The sequence below is a fragment of the Bos indicus x Bos taurus genome, chromosome 2 (genome assembly GCF_003369695.1).
Source record: "Bos indicus x Bos taurus breed Angus x Brahman F1 hybrid chromosome 2, Bos_hybrid_MaternalHap_v2.0, whole genome shotgun sequence".
Classification (NCBI taxonomy): domain Eukaryota; kingdom Metazoa; phylum Chordata; class Mammalia; order Artiodactyla; family Bovidae; genus Bos; species Bos indicus x Bos taurus.
In genome coordinates, this window is record NC_040077.1 from 128,433,816 (window position 1) to 128,452,723 (window position 18,908).

Here is an 18,908-nt window from a genome sequence, read left to right on the forward strand (position 1 = left end):
ACACACCCCACACACCCCCACACACCCTCACATACACTCTCACACACACCTGCACACCCTCACACACACACACACATACCTGCACACAAACACACACACTCACACCCTCACACACCTCACCATAGGCGAGCAGGGCCAGTTAGTAGCTGCTGTGTGGGGAGTGGGGGCATAGAGATGAGAAGAAACCCACTTCTATTTTAGCAGTGATAACTTATGAGCACTAAGGAGTCATTTTTCCAGTCACACATCGTGTCTTCCTGATGTCTGGGGGCCCGGCCTCGTTGTCTCCACTTTCAGAAGGGGAATCAGATCTGAGAAGCTGCGTGTCTTCCCCAAAGCACCTGTCACTGGGGGGAGCCGGGGGAGGAATTCAGAGCAGAACTCCCAGCAGCTGAGAAAGCTGTCCCTGATCCATTTTCCATATACCCAGGCCTGAGCTATGAGCTTCTTTCCACTGCAGCAGGGGCGAGGGTTGGGGAAGGGATGGAACCCAGGGGAGGAGCTGTCTGCGGGAGGTGGGTGGGGGTGTGGGGACAGCTCCACCTGTCGCCGCGGCCCAGCAATGCCGGGCCCAGGGAACGGCCCCTCCCCGCCCCCCCCCCACAGTTCTCATCCATTGTCATCACACTGCTATATTTAAGGCCCGTGCAAGCTCCAGGATCACATTCTTCTCCCGGTCCCCGCTGAGTCGGGGCAAGAAGAAACCAAGGACCCTCTCATCCTCTGGAATTGTCCCCCCAGAGCCACCTGAGTGGGCACAGCTTCTTCTGTGAGTCACCTCCAGAGATCAGGGGAGAGGAGAGAGACCTCCAGATAGTGAGACCCTCAGCTTTTCATTCGGAAGTGCGGTAGGGGTGTGGGGGGTTGGGGGGAAGGATCCTGTGAGATCGGGAAAGAAGAGGCAGACTTGTTCTCAGCCATGGAAATGAGAAGGGATTCTAGAAAAGAAATCCCTGCCCCGCCTCACTGTTCTGTGTGGCCCTGGGTCTTCCGAGCTGAGCCTTCTGTGCTATGAAAGCTACAACACCACCCCACCCCCCGCCCAGATCCCTTGGCGATGCCCTGGGAAGTGGAGGCTTTCCTGCAGGCATCGGGGATCAGCAGGGACCCGGGTGGGCTGGCAGGTCTGGCCAACCTAGAGCTGTCCTGGCGGAGCCCTGCTTGGCCCAGCCAGCGGGCAGGGGATGAGAGCAAGGCCGTGGGGCCCACATCGCAGGGCTGGGAGGGCGCTCATCCAGCCTGGACTCACTGGCACCAAACCCGGGCCAGCACTCCCGCCTCAGAAACTGGTGGGGAGTATTAAGAGCACGTCCCCGCCTGCCCAGACCCCTGGGTAGGCTGTGTCTCCACTCCTGCCCGCAGGACCCAGCTTTCTGCCGTCAGGGCTCAGAGTCTCTCTGGCTCATATGCTTCTCTTCCCAACCTGAGGAATTGGAGAGACCTCCTTGACCCTTCTCACTGGGAGATGCGGTCCGAGAGCTGGGGGGATGGTGGGGGGGCATTGCAGACAGGGCAGTGGCCAGACTGAGGCTTGGGAGGAAGGTGGAGAGAATAGAGTGGGTGGGGAAGGCTACAAGGCAGGACCCCTGGTGGCTTTGCACCCTCAGGGGAGGGCAGTGGGGGCTGAGGTCCCCTCCTGACCCGCCACGCATCGCTGACCCCTCCCCAGCAGACACACACCGCCTTCTGGAGAGAGAGGGCTGGAAAGCTGCAATCTGCTCACGACCTAATCCCAAGCCTCAGTCAGCGCTTTAAAAAGAACCGATGGCTCATCCCTAAAGCCAGGGGTCTGGTTGCGGGCGGCCCAGGAGGTCAAGGATGAGCGCCAGGCCCACCCCGCTGTGCCCGTCAGGAACAGAGCATCCGGGGAAAGCAGCCAGCAGCTGAGGCCAGGGAACGTTAACCCTCCGCTGCTGGGGCCAGGGCCGAGCCGGGGCCTCCCTCGCTGGCACCCAGCGGCTCTCTTCTGGGCTGAGGGGAGGAAGGCACAGAAAGAGCAGGCCAGGCATTGTCTGGGTGCAGACAGCCTCTTCCTCGAGGGTGTGGGGGTGCTGGATAGGAAGCCCGAGGGATGATGTCCTGTTGTGTTCAGCGGGGTCATTGCAGGAAGCCTCACGGGCAGTCCTTGGTCCCAGCTAACACTCTGCAGTGACCCAGGCTCTCCTGGGGGTTCTTTTCTGGATGCCCAAACGGAGCAAACTTTAAGGAACCAGAAGAAATAAATTCCCATTAAGACTGACCCTTGGCAGCCTGAGCCCTCTGACACCCTAGAATAGGCCTTTCCGGGTCAAGGATCTCTGATGAGGCCAGCATGCCCACCTCCCACATCATGGACTTAGAGACATGGCCCTCCACAGGCGTGTTCAGGTCAGAACACAATACACACACACACACACACACACACTCACTCTAGCTTGGCCAGCAGGCCCCGCAGGAGAGGCGGGGACAGGGCAGAGCCTAGAAGCAGGCAGGAGAGGGCTAAGGTGCAGCTCTCCCCTTCTGTCTCCTCCTTCGTGCCCAGGGTCTACATCAGGGCCAAACCCAGTAAGGACCTTTCCAGGTAAGAGGCCTATCCCAAATTCCCACCTGGAGGAGCATGGAAGCCAATTCCAGGGGTTCCACCAAGAAGCACCCTAGGGTTTCAGCATCAGAAGGTCCTCAGAGGCCCGGGGATATCATTGTACCCCAGATCCGGGAAAGAATGTACCGCAAAAACTCAGAACCAGCTAGCTTGGGGCCCCCACTCTCCTGACCACTTCTCCTTGCCCTGGACATCACAGTGCTCAGTCACTCATGTGTGGGAAGCTGAGGCCAGAGAAGGGAAGGCCTTGCTCAGACCACGTGGAGGGGCAAGGACAGAGTGCAGCTGGAAGCCAGGGCCTGCTCCTCAATGGGGGGCAGCCCACAGGGTGGTGGGCGAGCCAGGCTCCCTGTTGCATCTTGAGATCGCCTGCCTGCCCACCATAGAGAGACACCCCCCACCCCTGCCACCAGCAGACCTGCGGAGAGATGCTGGTGGACCCCAGGGGGAAGGGGCAGGTGGACACCAGGTGGAGTAACTGTGCACTTCGGCTCTGCAGGTTGTCACTCTCGCAGCCATGACTCTGCCTCACAGCCCGGGAGGTGTGGGGGAGCCCCGGCCCCCCCAGGCCATGCAAGTGCACCGGCGGGAGCATCGTCGGGAGGAGGAGCAGAAGGAGGAGCGGCAGCACAGCCTGCAGATGGACTCCTCGATGAGGAAACGGACCTTCCGCAGCAGGTGGGGCATCAGGAACCACCCCCGCCCAGCCACTGCCCTTCCCCCAGGACCCCCAGTTTGAGCAGGGAGGCACAGCCTGACTTCTGCATACTCCAGTCCAAGGCGGGAGGCACAGTCCTGCTCTCTGGAGTCTCCAGTCTGAGGGAGGAAGCACAACCTTGACCTCTGCATACTCCAGTCTGAGGAGGGGCCACAGTCCTGCTCTCTGGAGCCTCCAGCCTAAAGGGGGTCACATCCTGACCTATTCATACTCCAATCTAAGCAGGGAGGCATAGGCTCACTCCTTGAACTCTGCATACTCTAGCCTGAGGGGGGAAGCACAGCCCCACTTTCTGGAGGCCTCCAGTCCAAGGAGGGAGGCCCAGCCCTGACCTTGGGAGATTCCTGTTGAAAGGGGAGGAATGACCCTTCTTTTTGGAGAACCCAGTCTGAGATGGGAAGCACAGCTCTGTTTTGCGGAGCTCCCAGTCTAAGAGAGGAGGCATGGCCCTGTTCTGAGACCACGGTTTGAGGAGGGCACCACAGTTGTGCCTGCTAGTACCCTGAGGTGGGTAGATGGAGCCCCCAGCCAGAACCCCAGCCAAATCTGCAGGAGCCATGATCTCTCTTTTCCCCGGGGCAGCGAGGAAGAGTACCAGTTCAGTGCTGCAGACTACGCCCTCGCGGCAGCCTTGGCTCTGACAGCCTCCTCAGAGACAACATGGTAAGTCGAGTGACCTTTCCAGAGAGCCCTGGGCTGGGAAGAGGTCATCTTGTCCAGTCCCCTGCCTCCCTGCTGGGCACCCATACTCGGCTTAAAAAAAAAGTGCCGAAATTACACACCTAGAGCGGGTGACTAGTCAGAGGTTAAAGCCCAGGGCTGACTGACGTCAAAGCCCACTGCACCACCCTCTGATGGGCCCACAGGCAGTAGTGAGGGACCGTCCCTAAGGGAGAGGACGGGGGTCCACGCTTCACCACCCGGCTTCCATGGCGGGGAAGGAGTCTAGGGGTAGAGCTAGGAGAAGCAAGTAAACCAGCCCACATGTCGAACACAAGCTCTGAGATAGGATGGCCTCCAAGCCTGGGAGCATCCTTAGGCCTATGTCCTGCTCCTGGCTGGCCCAGAGCAAGTCACTCAGCCTATAAAGCAAATCTCTACCCAGTCAAATGGGGAGACTAAGCCTGTCCGCTTGGTTGTAGTGGAAACAAGAGGAACCATGGCTTGTGAAAGACCCTTGTGAACTGTATCGATAATATTGTTAGTCATTCAGTCGTGTCCAATTCTTTGTGACCCCATGGACTGTAACCCGCCAGGCTCCTCTGTCCATGGGATTCTCCAAGCAAGAATATTGGAGTGGGTTGCCATGCCCTGCTCCACCTTCTAAAACCCAGACCTATTCAGGGGATGTTGGAGGCAAGAAAGGATTAAAGTTGCCCTGTCCTCAAGAAGCTTCAAGCGTGGCCGGCAAGGCCGGGCATAAGAGAGGCTGGGCCAGGGTGCGCCCCCAAGGGCTCTCCGCCTCTGACGGCCTCTGTCACCGCAGGGAGGCCCAGCTGAGGCGCCAGACCAGCACCGTGGAGCTGGAGGAGCGGGGGCAGAAGCGGGTGGGCTTCGGCAACGACTGGGAGAGGACAGAGATCGCCTTCCTACGGACCCAGTGGCTGCTGCGCCAGAGACGAGACCGGAAGGCGCTGAGACGGCGGGTGAGAGGGGTGGGCGGGGGCTTCCGGGGCCCTGGGACCTGCAGCCCTTCTCGTGCTGCCCGCCCCGACCCTACCCCCTTCTCCAGAAAAGCTGGGCCTCCCAGGGCCCCCACCTTCCAGCTGCATGACCTTGGGCAAAGCAATGACTCTAACCGAGACTCAGTTTTCTCATCTGTAAAGTGGACGTATGTGGTCCACTGCTGAGCGTCGACATGGGAAGTAAATAAGAACACGCTTATAAAACCACTTTCCTAGAACACAGAAGACGCTCGGGAAATGTCAGGGATCTGAAGCCACCTCCATACCCCATCCCTGGGCAGGACAGGAACAGCTGTAAATACTTACATGGTTGTTGTCACTGCCCATGTTTTTCACGTAGTGACCTAAGTAATCCTCCCTACAATCCCACAGGAGGGTGGGGCAATATGATTATCATCCCCATTTTACAGATGAGGAAACAGAGGCCTGGCCTGTGGTTGGTCTCATGGCCCGTAAGTGGCAGAGTTTGGCCTTGATTCCAGGTCAGGTCCCAAAGCCCCATGCCCTGCCCCCTGTGCCATGCTGCCTCTCAGCCACTGGCAAGGAGAGTCCAGCCTGGTGTCAGGGGAAAGGTAACAGCAAAGACGGCGGAGGTGGTGCCCCAGCTCCTGGGACTCACAGACCCTTCCTGCCTCCAGACAGAGGAGAAGGTCCGGGAGGCCAAGGAGCTGCGGGAGCTGTGTTCCGGCCGTGGGCCCTGGTTCTGGATCCCTCTGCGCTCTCACGCGGTCTGGGAGCACACCACGGTCCTGCTGACCTGTACCGTCCAGGGTTCGCCTCCACCCCAGGTCACCTGGTAAGCCCCCGGGGCAAGAGACAAGGGGTCCTTGCCCTGCCTTCAGGCTCCGGGCCTCAGGGATCCCTTGAATGTGACTTCCTTACACCCAACAGCTCCCCTCCAGGGGCCCAGTCCCTTCCCCAGAAGTTCCTGCTGCCTTAGAAAAGCCACAGACCCACAGCCCTGAGCTCTGCCCACCCCCAAACAGAGCAGCAGCTGCTGGGGAAGCTCAGGAGGGGTTATTCTTAGCTGCCTCCCAGCCAGCCTGGGGCTAGAGGTCTGGGCCACCTGGGGAGCCAGCACTTGTGAAAATATGATTCTGGTGGCATGAGAAGGCAGCTGCCCCGAGCTGGGCATCTCCAGGGTTGCAGGAAGATGGCGGAGACAGGCCCAGGGTCAGGGCAGGAGAGGAGGCAGGGAGGGTGGGGGCTCTCAGTGAGAAGGAGAGCTTACTCTCTCCACGGCTTGCTCTCTCTGCTAATTCTGTGTGTGGTCTCAGCTATGGTTCAACCACTCTGATCCTGCCTCAGTTTCCTGATCTGTGAAAGGGGTTGAAGACCTCCTGTCCAGCTTGCCTGTGTTAAGGATTTAATACCACAACAATGTGGAAGCCCTCAGAACTTGAAAGCTGCTGGGAAAGCAGGAGGTCCCATTCCTGGGAATGTACTCATAAAAGAACCATGGAGTTGAGGCCTTGCTGGCATAGGGGAGCGGAGGCAGGAGTCTTCTGAAAGGACCTCGGGAGGTGGGCATGGCAGCATCTGGGGTCTCACTTCACCCCAGAGGGAAATGTGTCATTCACACAGCTGAGTTCAGTCTATCCTGAGCTCCCCAGGGTCTAAGGCCCATTGTCAGGTATGCTGGGAGACAAGGAAGAAATTTCAACAAATATTTACCAGGAACATAATCTGTCCCAGGCCCTGGCTTGGGCAGTGAGGCATAGAAATGACCCAGACATATCTCACCTCAAGGAACTCTCAACCCAGAAGGGAAATGTCAACGCAATGAAAAATATATCCAAAGGCGATATTTGAGGTAAAAGAGTGGAGGTGAAGAAGGACTGTAGCTGCCTCCACCTGGAGAATCCAGGAAGGCTTCTCAGACGAGGTGACATATAAGCCCGATCTCAAGGGTGAACAGACCAAGGTTTTGGTAGGAGAGAGAAGGTAAGCACACAAATAACTGAGGTCACAAAGGAAAAAGCAACATCTTACACTTGAACTTCCCTTACACTGACCCAACACTTTTCCTCTCGTTTGAGCCTCTGGGCCACTCATGAGGTTAGGACTATATCCCCATTTCACAGGTGAGGATATCGAGGCTCAGAGAGATAGTGTGACTGGTCTAAGGTCACACAGCTAGTGCGAGCCCAGATTCAAATTCAGGTCTCTTGCCTCCCAGCCCAGATCTCTACTGGCCAAGAGAGTAGGAAAGTGATCATTACAGTTGTTTTTTGGTTTTGTTTTTCTTTAAAGCATCTATAATGCCTCTGAAGTGAGAGAAAGGGAAAGAACTTAGGCCAGGAGCAATCCAGAAAAATGTCTTGAGGGAAGTGTCATTGCTGGTCACTGCCAGATGGCATTCATTCAAATTCTGTGGGGACCAAGGCAGTCGGGAGGAAGACCTGAGCTAAGTGGCAGTCAGCCTGGCGGCCAAGCCCTGCCCTGCCCTGGCACCAAGGCCCACATCTAAGGCATTCCATAGGAGCCTCTTGGGAGGGAGGCTTGTTTCCACCCCTGCCAGCAAGGTTGCCACAACAAGGAGCTGAGCAAGTGGTGGAGGCCAAGGCCAGGCCCACCTCCAACCGGAGGGACTCAGGGGACCCTGGGGGCTCCAGGCTTTGGGGATCTGGTTTCCTATCATCAGGCACCTCTGGCAGGGCCAGCTCATCCTGGATTGGCCTCCAGAGCTTCACCCAGACCCTGGTAGAGACCCAGCCCAAGTCAGCAGGACGATCACGGCTCCACAGGCTTGTCAGGAGAGTCCATTCATTCAGCAATTATTGAGCACTTCCTGAATGCAGGGGCAACAAGAGGGCACATCAGACAAGGTCCAGGCTGGCTGTGTTTACTCTGCGGAAGTGGGTCCTGGCCACCGTTCATGAACATCAGAACCACTCTCCCAGGTCAAGCTGCCTGCAAAAGTAAAGCGGACACCAAAATATGGCAAATTCCCTGGCCATCCAGTAGTTAGGACTCAGTTCTCTTACTGCCAGGAGTGCAGGTGTGATCTCTGGTCAGGGAACTAAGATCCCACGAGCCACGCAGTCAAAAATTTTTTTCATTTTATAAAAGAGGTTGAGGGTGGCAGGAGGAAAAATACCCACCAGAATATGTAAGGGAAAATAAATTTAGATAAATAATAAAAAAAATCTCACTCTTTTATGTAGGCCTCGCTGAGCCAGGCTTTGGGTTGGGCGCCTGCCTCAGTTTTCTCGTTTAATGCTGTTTAATGATTGGCTGCCATTCAGCCTCATCCACACAGCCAAGCCTTCAAGGGCCTGAGGAACCAGCAGGAGACTGGCGCCCAGAGTGGGGCAAAAAGAGAGCTGAGGTCCTGGGCTGTCCAGGTCATGCCCAGAGCTGCAGCTGCTGCTTTTTCTGGGAAAGGCAGAGGCTGGCCCAGGCTGAGGTGTCTGGAATGTTCCTGACAGCTGGGGGATGGGGGGGCTGACCTTGGCCCCCCAGGCCTGGGAGAGGTGGAAAGATTGGGCATCCAGATTAGGCACCACCCTCCCCACAGAAGATTTAACTGGGCTCCTTTCAGAAGAGGGCACGGCCTGACAGCCATAAGGTGGAGTGTGAGCACAGCACTGTTTGGTTGCCGTGGAGACAAACAGGGCATGGGGGGTGGGCGGATCCAAGGAAGGTGATATACTGAGGCTGGGGCGCCCTCTTTTGGCCAAGGCCTCCTCTTTGACCTCAACCACCACTGAGGCTGGGCTTCCCTGGTGGCTCAGCTGGTAAAGAATCCGCCTGCAATGCAGGAAACACCAGTTCGATTCCTGGGTTGGGAAGATGCCCTGGAGAAGGAATAGGCTACCCACCCCAGCATTCTTGGGCTTCCCTGGTTGCTCAGATGGTAAAGAATCCTCCTGCAATGCAGGAGACTTGGGTTCAATCCCTGGGTTGGGAAGATTCCCCTGGAGGAGGGCATGGCAATCTACTTCAGTATTCTTGCTTGGAGAATATCATGGACAGAGCCCAGCGGGCTCCACCCCATAGGGTCGCCAAGTGTCAGACATGACTGAAGCGACTGACCATGCTCACACACACACCTCTGGGGCTGACTCTTCACATAAAGGGTTCATGGACACAGAGGCCCAGAGAGGGGGAGTGATTGGCCCTAAGTCACACAGCAAACAGTGTCAGGAACCCAGGCCTCCTAACTTTCACAGACATTCACTCATCAGATCTCCAGAACATACCCCAGTGGGCTGTGGGCAGACGCAAGGACGCCTGGCTGTCCAGGGCTTGCAGCAGAGGGAACAAAACTTCACAGAAAACAAAAGGAAGTATCCAGGGTACAGTGGGGTGGGGCCATGGTTGGGAGTCACCTGGCAAGTTTCCAAATAACTGATGCCCAGATTCTACACCCAGAAATTCTGATTTCATGGATCCAGGCTAAAGCCTGGGCATGGAGTTTTTTTAATGACTTAAAGAAGATAGATATTTTCTCCCCTTTCATGTAAATGTCTGATGTAGACAGGGAGGGGCTGCAATGGCAACTCCACCCCTCAGCTTAGGGACTCAGGCCTGTTCCCATGCACTGCTGGAGACCTCGGGTCTTCCTGGTTCAAGATGGCAGCCGTATTTATGGCCGTATTCTTGCCTCAAGATTGGAAGGAAAGATGATGTGAAAACGGGCAGAGTGTCGTCAGAAGCAGCCACGTGACACTTGGACTTATTTCTGTTGACAAGACTTAGTTTAGTCACGTGGTCACACCTAGCAGAAGCAGAGACTAGGAAACATGTTAAATCTACTTTAGAATAAGAGGAGAATGGCTGGTGGAGAACAACGAGAAGTTTATGTTTTAATATTTATTTAATTTATGTTTGGCCGCACTGGGTCTTAGTTGCAGCTTTTCTCTAGTTGCAGTGTAAGGGCCTCGCTGTCCTGTGGCATGAGGGGTCTTAGTTCCCAACCAGGGATCAAACCCACATCCCCTGCACTGGAAGGTGGATTCTTAACCACTGGCCCACCAGGGAAATCCCTGCAATGAGCAGATTCTGATGCAAATTCTCAAAGGCTTCCATTCAGACTCTGAGCATGGAGATTTTTAAATGAGATGGTTGGATGGCATCACCAACTCAATGGACATGAGTTTGGGTAAACTCCAGGAGTTGGTGATGGACAGGGAGGCCTGGCGTGCTGCAGTCCATGGGTCCGCAAAGAGTCGGACATGACTAAGTGACTGAACTGAACTGAACTGGTGATTTTAACAAGAACTGAGATTAAGAACTGTTGTCCTGAGGGTTGACAAAAAGGAAGGGATGGAGAACTTTCCTTGGTACCCCTTCAGAGAGGAAGGAAAAGCTGGAGCCTGGTCCTTGGGGGTACCCCTGGTAAGGGAAGGGGCAGATACCCCTAATTATGGCTCCCTCTTCTCTGCCCTCCAGAAGGGAATAAACACTTGAGCATCGATAGCCTTCAAACTTTACATATCTTATCCCATTTAATCATCACAACAACACTGCAAGATCAGCGCAGTTATTATTCCCATTTCACAGATGAGAAAACTGAGGTTTGGAGCTGCCCTGAGTCACACAGATGAATAAGCAGCACAAAACTGAGGTTGGAATCCAGGTCTAAGAGGCTCAGGATCCTTCCTGCTCAGAACCACGTTGCCTCCCACACTCCACTGTGTCTCCGCAGGTACAAAAATGACGTGAGAATTGACCCCCGCCTCTTTCCTGCCGGCAAGTATCGAATCACCAACAACTATGGACTGCTGACACTGGAGATCAGGAGGTGAGACCACGAGCCCCAGAGAGGCGCATGGTCCCAAGCCCCGGCGCTACCAAGGCCGGAGCAGGTCCAACCCCTCCTCAGAGCTAGGAACCACGTCAGCCTCAAAATAGTAAATGTGGGATGGACCCTCCTTTAATTCCTATAAAGTCAGATCAAATAGGTCTGAAGTGGGGCCCAGGAATTGGTATTTAACAGACACCCCCATGTGATTCCAATGTCTTAGAATACACAGTGAGAAATCTGGACTTGGCTAGCAGCTAGGCATGTGGGGAGAGTTCCTTGCTGGGGGCGAGAACACACACATACACACACCCGTGCGTGCAAGGGGAAGCAGAAGAGAGAGTTAGGTAGGCCTTTCAGGAGGCAGTGAGTCTTAAGCACTGTGTTTAAGGAAGAGGCAGCGTGCTTGGAGAAAATGAGCACAATATTCCCCAAAGTACGCACTGTTCATATGAACTGCCAGGCGCTGAGCTCCTGCAGGTGCCAAGCCCTGTGCTCGCTGCTTTCCGAACATAGTTGTCAAAGCCCACCCTCATTCTCTCAAGGAAGCATTGTTGCATCCATGTAACAGATGAGAAAACTGAGGCTCTGAAAGATTAAGGCTCTTGCACAACTTGTACAGGGCAGGGCCTGGGGTTGAGTCAACTCTTTTCACCTGGGTTCTTTCCAATACACCAAACCCTCCACCTCAACCCACTGGGGCTCTGGGAGACACGAATATAAACAGGAGGCTCCAGAAGCCAAGTGGGGCTGCGTGGACATAAATACCAGACCCTCCAAGGCTCCACAGGGAGGTGCCCCATGGACCGCACCGTCCAGGACAGCACACAGGGCCGGGGCAGCCTTGGGGAGCAGGTGGAACTGACCCGCAAGTAGGGGAGAAGAGGGGGCCCCAAGGGGCCTCTCTGCTTGCCGATGGGGCCAGATACGCCCTGCTGCCACGGTGGCCCTTGGATGGAGCCAGCCCCAGGCTCCACAAGGAACAGGGTTGGTCTGGCTGGTGGTGAGCCCCAGGCCTGGGCTTGAGAACACCTGGGCAACTGGCCCAGGTCTCGCACAGGCTGGCGGTGTGCCCGGGCATCTCCTGCTCCAGAGTTCTGCCCAGGAGGTGTTGACAGAGCAGGGAGGCCGTGCCTGAGAGCGGGCTTGTCCCCTTGAAGTGGGGTTGAATTCCAGTTGTTCTGTGACTCTGGACCAGTCACTTAGCTCAAATGATATCCTAACAATTGTATTTTCAAAGCACTTTCACCTTAAGCTGCGGTGTTGTTTTCCCCGGTTTTCAAAGGAGGGCCTGGAGGTGTAGAGAGGGACGGGGGCAGCCCAAAGTCACCCAGCTTCTCAGGGGCCGGCCCTGACCTAGAGCCTCCCATAACCACCCCCTTCCCCACTCACCCTGCTCTCGGGACTTGAGTTTTCCGTGGAGCCCAGTAGCCTCGGGGAAACATCTCCCTCCTCCTTTTCAGATGTACCATTGAGGACGCAGCCACCTACACAGTGAAGGTCAAGAACGCCTACGGCCAGGCCTCCTCCTTTGCCAAAGTCCTTGTCCGCAGTGAGTCCTCCCGTGCCCAACAGGCCGGGCAGCCCACAGCAAACCCTGGACAGGCAGATGAGGACGCGCCAGACACGGGGCGCGGCAGGGGTATTTGTCCTGGGATTGAGTAATCAGAGCAGCCACTGGGACTCCTGCTTCCCCAAGGCCTTCAGAGCAAGTGAGATTCTCCACCCTCAGGCTATACAACCTGTATCCCAATTCAGTGCCTGTTCGAGAGCAGGCTTGTCCCACCAGGTTGGGCTTGGGTCCAGATCCCAGGACCTCTGGGAAGGCGGCCTGGTCCCCAGCAGGGGCAAAGGCCGAGTCCTACCACCTCCCCTGCTGACTCTCACTGCCCTTTTTAGCTTCTGGTGCGTATTTCCCATTTAGCTCAGGCTCCTCTTGGGCATTGATCAGAGCCCAAAGCAGAAGAGACCCTTGAGTCCACCAGACCCTAGACCACAAGCTTCCTCTGATGCTGATGGGCCGTGTGAGCCTGGGTGCCACCTCGCTTCCCTGACCTCCCCACCTGCAAGGGGGAGCCCTCCTGCCACCTCAGATGCTCCCGTGGGTTAAATGAGATGGTTTAGGTAGAGCTTGGCTGCAGCAAGCTCTTGGGGAAAGATAATCCTCCTCCCCACCCTATCAGCCCATGGCCCAGGCAGTCTAGCCAAGAAGGCCACAGCTTTGAGCTTAAGTTCAGTTCAGTTCAGTCGCTCAGTCGTGTCCGACTCTTTGTGATCCCATGGACTGCAGCACTCCAGGCCTCCCTGTCCAACTCCCGGAGTTTATTCAAACCCATGTCCGTTGAGTCGGTGATGCCATCCAACCATTTCATCCTCTGTCGTCCCCTTCTCCCGCCCTCAGTCTTTCCCAGCATGAGGGTCTTTTCAAATGAGTCAGCTCTTCGCATCAGGTGGCCAAAGTATTGGAGTTTCAGCTTCAACATCAGTCCTTCCAATGAATATTCAGGACTGATTTCCTTTAGGATGGACCGGTTAGCCCAAGGCCTTGCCCTAAGGACCCAGAAAGAGAAACTCCATGTATGCAAATTCAAACACACACTCACTCACACACACACACACACACACACTCACACACATACTGGGTGGCAGGCAGGCTGGAGTCCAGCCCCACCCCCCAGCTCTCATCATTCCTTGTTTAACTGTCCTTCACAGCCTTTCCACCCCTCTTCCCTATTCCCCAAATAGCTCTTGGGAGGCAGTTGTCCCCGCTGCTGGGCCAGGCTCTCTGGGTGGAATCTGAGCTGTCCAAAGTCGAGTGCAAGGTCAGGCATCAGGCCCTCCGACCCTGCCTCCCTCTGTCCGCCTCTCCTTTCCATCACCTCCTCTGAATCCCCATCCCTCCCTCCATCAGAGCCTTCCCAGGGACCAGTGTCATGCAGTGGTTTCAGGCTCTTGGGGTGCTCGCTGGGTGATCATGCCTGTTTCCCCATCTGTATTAGAGGATAATGATGTCACCTACAGACAAGGCTGCTGTGAGGATTAAATGCCTTAAAAAGCAGCACGTGGTGCGTGCTATGTGAACAAAAACTGTTCTCACTGTCCCCTGGTGATCTGTGTCCACACCACCTTGGACTTCACCCTGAAGCCACCAGGAGTTTTTCCTAGTGCTGCCCTGAACCTACCAGAAATCCCAGTCTGACCATGCTCCACCTCTAGGACTCTGTGACCCTAGTAGTGGGTGGGTTTTGTCCATGGCGATTTTCCAGGCAAGAATACTGGAGTGGGTTGCCATGCCCTCCTCCAGGGGATCTCCCCAACCCAAGGATCAAACCCAGGTCTCCCACATTGCAGGTGGATTCTTTACCATCTGAGCCACCAGCGAAGCCCAAGAACACTGGAGTCAGTAGCCTATCCCTTTTCCAGGGGATTTTCCTGACCCAGGAATCGAACCTGGGGTCTCCTACAATGCAGGCAGCTCTTTACCAGCTTTACCAGCTGAGCTACCAGGGAAGCTCTTGGGAAGGAAAACACCATTTATTGAGCACCAACTATATGCCAGGGTCCTGCTAAGGGCTTTGTTCATGTGAACTCAGGTATTCAGAACCCACCTCCACCCCCAACAGGTAGGACTCAGGAAGGAACCAAGGCACAGATAGGCCAGGGAACGTTCTCCGAGCCTTAAAGGGAGGCCCTGCTAGACCAGGAGTTGAACGCACACCCAGAGGCCATGCCCCCAAAACCCAGTAGGAGTGAGGGTGCTGAGCCTTCTCCAACTCCCATTTGCTCTGGGTTTCAGCTTACCTGGGGAAGGATGCTGGCTTCGATTCGGAGATGTTTAAAAGTAAGGAGGCTGGGGAGGGACGGGCTTTCAGGGAGGAGGTATCTGGGGTCCCTTTAGAATATAACTGTCCATTCCCCACAAAGGGATGTCCACGTGGGGATTGCCTATAAACTGTTAATACTTGTGGACTGGCTTCTGGGGGCCCCTAGGCACCTCAGAGCTGTCCCTGGCCACTGGGATGTCCAGTGGCCAAAGCTGAATGAGAAAAAGGCAAAGCCAAGCAGACAAATGGATATTTACCATTTCAGTTCACGTAGTACCACCTAAAGACATCTCTTCCCCACCCGCAGCCCCCAGCATCAGGCTCTTCTCGTTAAGACCACCTGGAGAACTGTGAATCTTGACCCAAAGGAGTGGGGACACCCCAGAAGGTCCTCCTCACTCCCATCTAAGCCCCAGGCTAAGCTGACACGGCCTCAGAAAACTTCTGTCCTAAATTTCTGTTACCACCAGGACTGATGTTTGGCCCCAGCGTGGACTTCACATCAGTGCTGAAGCCGGTCTTCGCCCGTGAGAAGGAAACCTTCTCCCTGAAGTGCCTATTTTCAGAAGATGTGTTGGACGCCGAGCAGAACATCCAGTGGTTCCGAGACGGTGAGGAACCCCGGTCCCAGCCCCCAGCCTGCAGAGGCAGAGATAGACCCCTGGTGGAGAGAGGAACTCAGCTATGCCTCTCCCCTAACCCGTACAAGCCGAGTGATGAGCGTGGACGAGGCAGAGGGAAGCTGAACAAGCCAGGTGGGCTCAGATCAAATCACCCTGCCAAGGGTCACTGAGTACTCACAGTGCCAAGCCTGCACTGGGTGCCAGGCCAGGGGGAGGCACAGACACGCCATTAAGTCAGGGGGCCCTCCATCCAAGAGAGGGCAGGAAGCCGAAACACAACTGCAGCCTCTGCCCCTCTAGAGCCTCTGGTTGAGAGCCCTTTATGCACACGTGATCGCCATCAGCACCCTCGGGTGAGGACGTATGAAGCAACAGGAACAGAGGCAAGCGCAGGAGGCAGGTCAGCCTACGGAGGGTCAGGGCACTTGCCTCGGGCTTTTCAGAGTCAGTTTGTGGGTGCAGGCAAGAACTGCTACTCGTGAGCTGGAAGACCTCTGGGGGATCACAGGCCAGGGCTGGGGAAGGCCCAGTCAGCTCAGGCAGGAAGAGACGGACCAGCCAGGGAGGAGGCAGATGGCTGGACCTCCTGCCCTATTCATGACCAAGCCAGCAGCCGAAGGGCCAGGAGTGCAGCACCCTCAGCAGCTTGAGCCTAGGGAGGTGCCCCTTGGGGGGCTGGGGGCAGAGGAGTAGAGAAGCCATGAGCCCTGAGAAACAGCTGTGATAACAGGCCGAGATGTCCCCCAGACCCGTAGATCCTTGGGAACAGAGGTGCTGACAGGCAGGAGGGGCCTTTGCAGGGACAAGGAGCAGCATGGTGCACAGCAGGACCTCGGGTGAGGCCTGGAGCCCCTGGCCCCTTCCCTGAGTCCCCAGCCCTCTCCCTAAGGTCCCAGCTGCCGACCTCCCACCCTCCTCCCCAACCCTGACCCTCCTCACCAACACCCCAACCCTCTCAGTAAGTCCTCTCCCCCTTTCCTGAGTCCCCATCCCCTGAACAAGCCCCCTCCCTTCCTTGAGCTCACAACCCCCACCCACCAAGCCCTATCTCCTTCCTTGAGCCCCCAGCCTCCCAAAGAGCCTCTGCCTCTCACACCAGGCCCCCACTGCTCTTGTTTCCACTTTCTCAGAGAACCTCCAACTCCTCACCGAGCCAGCAGCCCCCGGCCCCTTCCCCGGGTGCTCCCCACCCCCCACCCCCACCCCCACCAAGCCTGCTACAGAGGAGAGTTCAGAGACCACCTTGGCAGAGTCCTGAAGGTCACTACTCCCTTCCCCAACTCCCCAGCAGAGCCTCAGGCTCTAGCCTGGCCAACCGCATCTCTGCCTGTGAACCCCGAAGCACCTATGGGTTCCCGGCTGAGCTCCAGATCCCCCAGGAGCTCACCCTGGAACCCCTCTCCCCACAGGGAGGCTGCTGAGGTCCTCCGGCCGCCGGCAGATCCTCTACGCTGACCGCCAGGCAGTCCTGAAGGTGGCCTGCGCCTACAAGGAGGATGAGGGCCTCTACACAGTCCAGGTGCCTTCGCCCTTTGAGCTCCGGGAGCAGAGCGCCTACGTGTTTGTGAGAGGTAAGGGGTGGCTGGAGGAGGGCGCCCAGCCAGAGCCCAGGGACCAGGACTCTGCCTTGACCGACTTGCCGTGGGACACGTGGGCGAGCCCCCAGCTCCTTGGGGCCTCGGTGTCCCAGCTATATAGTGAATGCGCATGTTGAGGCAGAGTCTTTCTAAGACTGCCCATGACCCTCCAAAGGGACCCAGCCTGAGATTCTCAGGCTTGGAGCTAGCTGGAGAGGAGGGCTGAGCGTGGGCTGGCATCCTTCTAGTCCTGCTTGATTTCTGCTTCCGGGTTTTGCCGCTTCACTGGCTGGGTGACCTTGGGCGATTGGCTTTTCCTCTAGGAGATTCAGTATTCCCACCTGCAAAACGGAGAGTTGCTCTGGGACTCAAAGATGAATTGTGCCAATTGCTCAGGCAGATGGTGTAGAATGGGCCCCTAATAAACTGGACTCCCACCCACCCACCCCTAGATGCTGCTGTTTAAAAGAACAGGCTGTCATTCAGGTCTTGGTCTTCAAGATCAACTGCACCCCTGGGGGATTCGTGAGAAGAAGGTGCTGGGTGGGAATGGGAGGGGGTTGGTTGCCGAGTGGACATTGACTAGAAGAGCCGCCCCTACTCTCTTCCCACGCCCCTCACCATCCCGGGTTTCAGATGCTGCGGCCGAGAAGCCAGGGGTCCCAGGCTCCCCCTTGAACGTTCGATGCCTGAATGTGAACAGAGACTGCCTCATCCTGACCTGGACCCCGCCCAGCGACACCCGGGGCAACCCCATCACTGGCTACTCCATCGAGCTGTGAGTGGGTCTCTTGAGTGGCAGAGCCCTCGGGGGGAGATGGTTCTGTGAGAACAAGGGCGGGGCCACAGGAAACAGGGACCGCATGCCTCTCCTGGGGACAGGGCAGGAGGTAGGTGTGTTATTTAGGGGCAACAGAAGGGTGTCCACCTCTGGAGGCAGCCGCTGCCCCTGGGCCCTTTACGGCACAAGCTGACCCTGGCAGGGGCAAACATCAGTGCTTGAAGCCTGAGCACGCGAGGCTTCGGTGGCTACTCGCCTCCCTGAGTGACAGAGACCCAGGAGCACTGAGCCTGGAGGGAGGGGCTTCCCAGCAAGGGGAGGGCCTGGACGCGCCGCCTCCTCCCCCCCCGCCAGCTCCGAGGCCCTAGCTGGAGGTAAGGCCTAATCCAACCACTTGAATCCTTACAACAATCCCTATCTGAGGGGGTAGGGGATGCTCTCGTGCTCCATTCTACAGATGAGGAAACTGAGGTACACTGCCCCATCCAGCCAGTGCGAGGAATGGCGGTACCCAGAGGGTGTAGAGATCCCAGACTCTGAGGGTCACCCTAGAACACACACCAACAGGGGAGTGGACAGTCCTCTGGGGAAATACTAAGTCACCCACTCATGAGCCATGTGACCTTGGGCAAGTCATCTCACTCTTTAAACTCAGATCCCATTGGTAGAGTGTAAGTAATCACACCTAACCTCAAGGACCTTCAGGATTAAACAAGATGATGGATGTGATGGGCACAGCACAGCTCCAGCCCACAGGAGAGTTCCATGAAAGGCACTAGCTCTTTCGATTAGCATCCTGGTTGGTGAGAAGGCCTCCTGCGGACCCAAGGCTGGAGCCAGGCTTTTAAATGGAGAGCAGGTGTTTCCCTGGCCGAGACGAGCTGGGCGGACAGCCCAGGGTAGGGGAATGTCCTGGTAGAGGCTCAGACTGGGAGGGTGTGAGTCACGGGCAGGGGCTGAAGCCGGGGCTTCTCTCCCACAGGTGCCAGGGAGAGTCCGAGGAATGGGTGCCGTGCCACCAGGCTCCCGGCGGGACCTGTCGGTGCCCAATCCAAGGCCTCATCGAAGGCCAGAGCTACCGGTTCCGGGTGAGAGCTATCAACAGAGCGGGCAGCAGCGTCCCCTCCAAGGCTTCTGAGCCGGTTGTCATGGGTGACCGCGACGAAGCTCAGAGGAAGACAGGTGGGCACAGAGGCCCTGAAGGACATGCTAGAGCATCTGTCAGGGCACACCCAGGACTGCCTCACACAGGAGACAGGCGAACGGCCCCCATTCTCAGCCCTGGTCCAGGAGACGAGACGCAGCCCAGCCCTCAGGAACCCCCAGTCTGATGGAGGAGACACAGCCTCAGTTCAGTTCAGTTCAGTCGC

General features: G+C 56.7%; 1 protein-coding gene across 2 annotated transcripts in view; it reads left to right on the forward strand.

The window, feature by feature from the left end:
* Window positions 1-656: 656 nt before the first annotated feature.
* The window catches only part of MYOM3 (myomesin 3), a 51,977-nt gene continuing 33,725 nt past the window's right edge, over window positions 657-18,908 (forward strand). The window contains exons 1-12 of one of the 2 annotated variants that reach the window (XM_027520389.1): window positions 657-816; window positions 3,081-3,259; window positions 3,882-3,962; window positions 4,786-4,945; window positions 5,623-5,780; window positions 10,638-10,733; window positions 12,197-12,285; window positions 14,530-14,574; window positions 15,028-15,168; window positions 16,590-16,751; window positions 17,394-17,535; window positions 18,521-18,720. In XM_027520389.1, the coding sequence (XP_027376190.1) occupies window positions 3,099-3,259; window positions 3,882-3,962; window positions 4,786-4,945; window positions 5,623-5,780; window positions 10,638-10,733; window positions 12,197-12,285; window positions 14,530-14,574; window positions 15,028-15,168; window positions 16,590-16,751; window positions 17,394-17,535; window positions 18,521-18,720 (1,435 nt within the window). In that variant the 5' untranslated portion in view covers window positions 657-816; window positions 3,081-3,098. The remainder of the gene's footprint in view (window positions 817-3,080; window positions 3,260-3,881; window positions 3,963-4,785; window positions 4,946-5,622; window positions 5,781-10,637; window positions 10,734-12,196; window positions 12,286-14,529; window positions 14,575-15,027; window positions 15,169-16,589; window positions 16,752-17,393; window positions 17,536-18,520; window positions 18,721-18,908) is intronic. The other variant, XM_027520383.1, reaches the window with a different exon arrangement.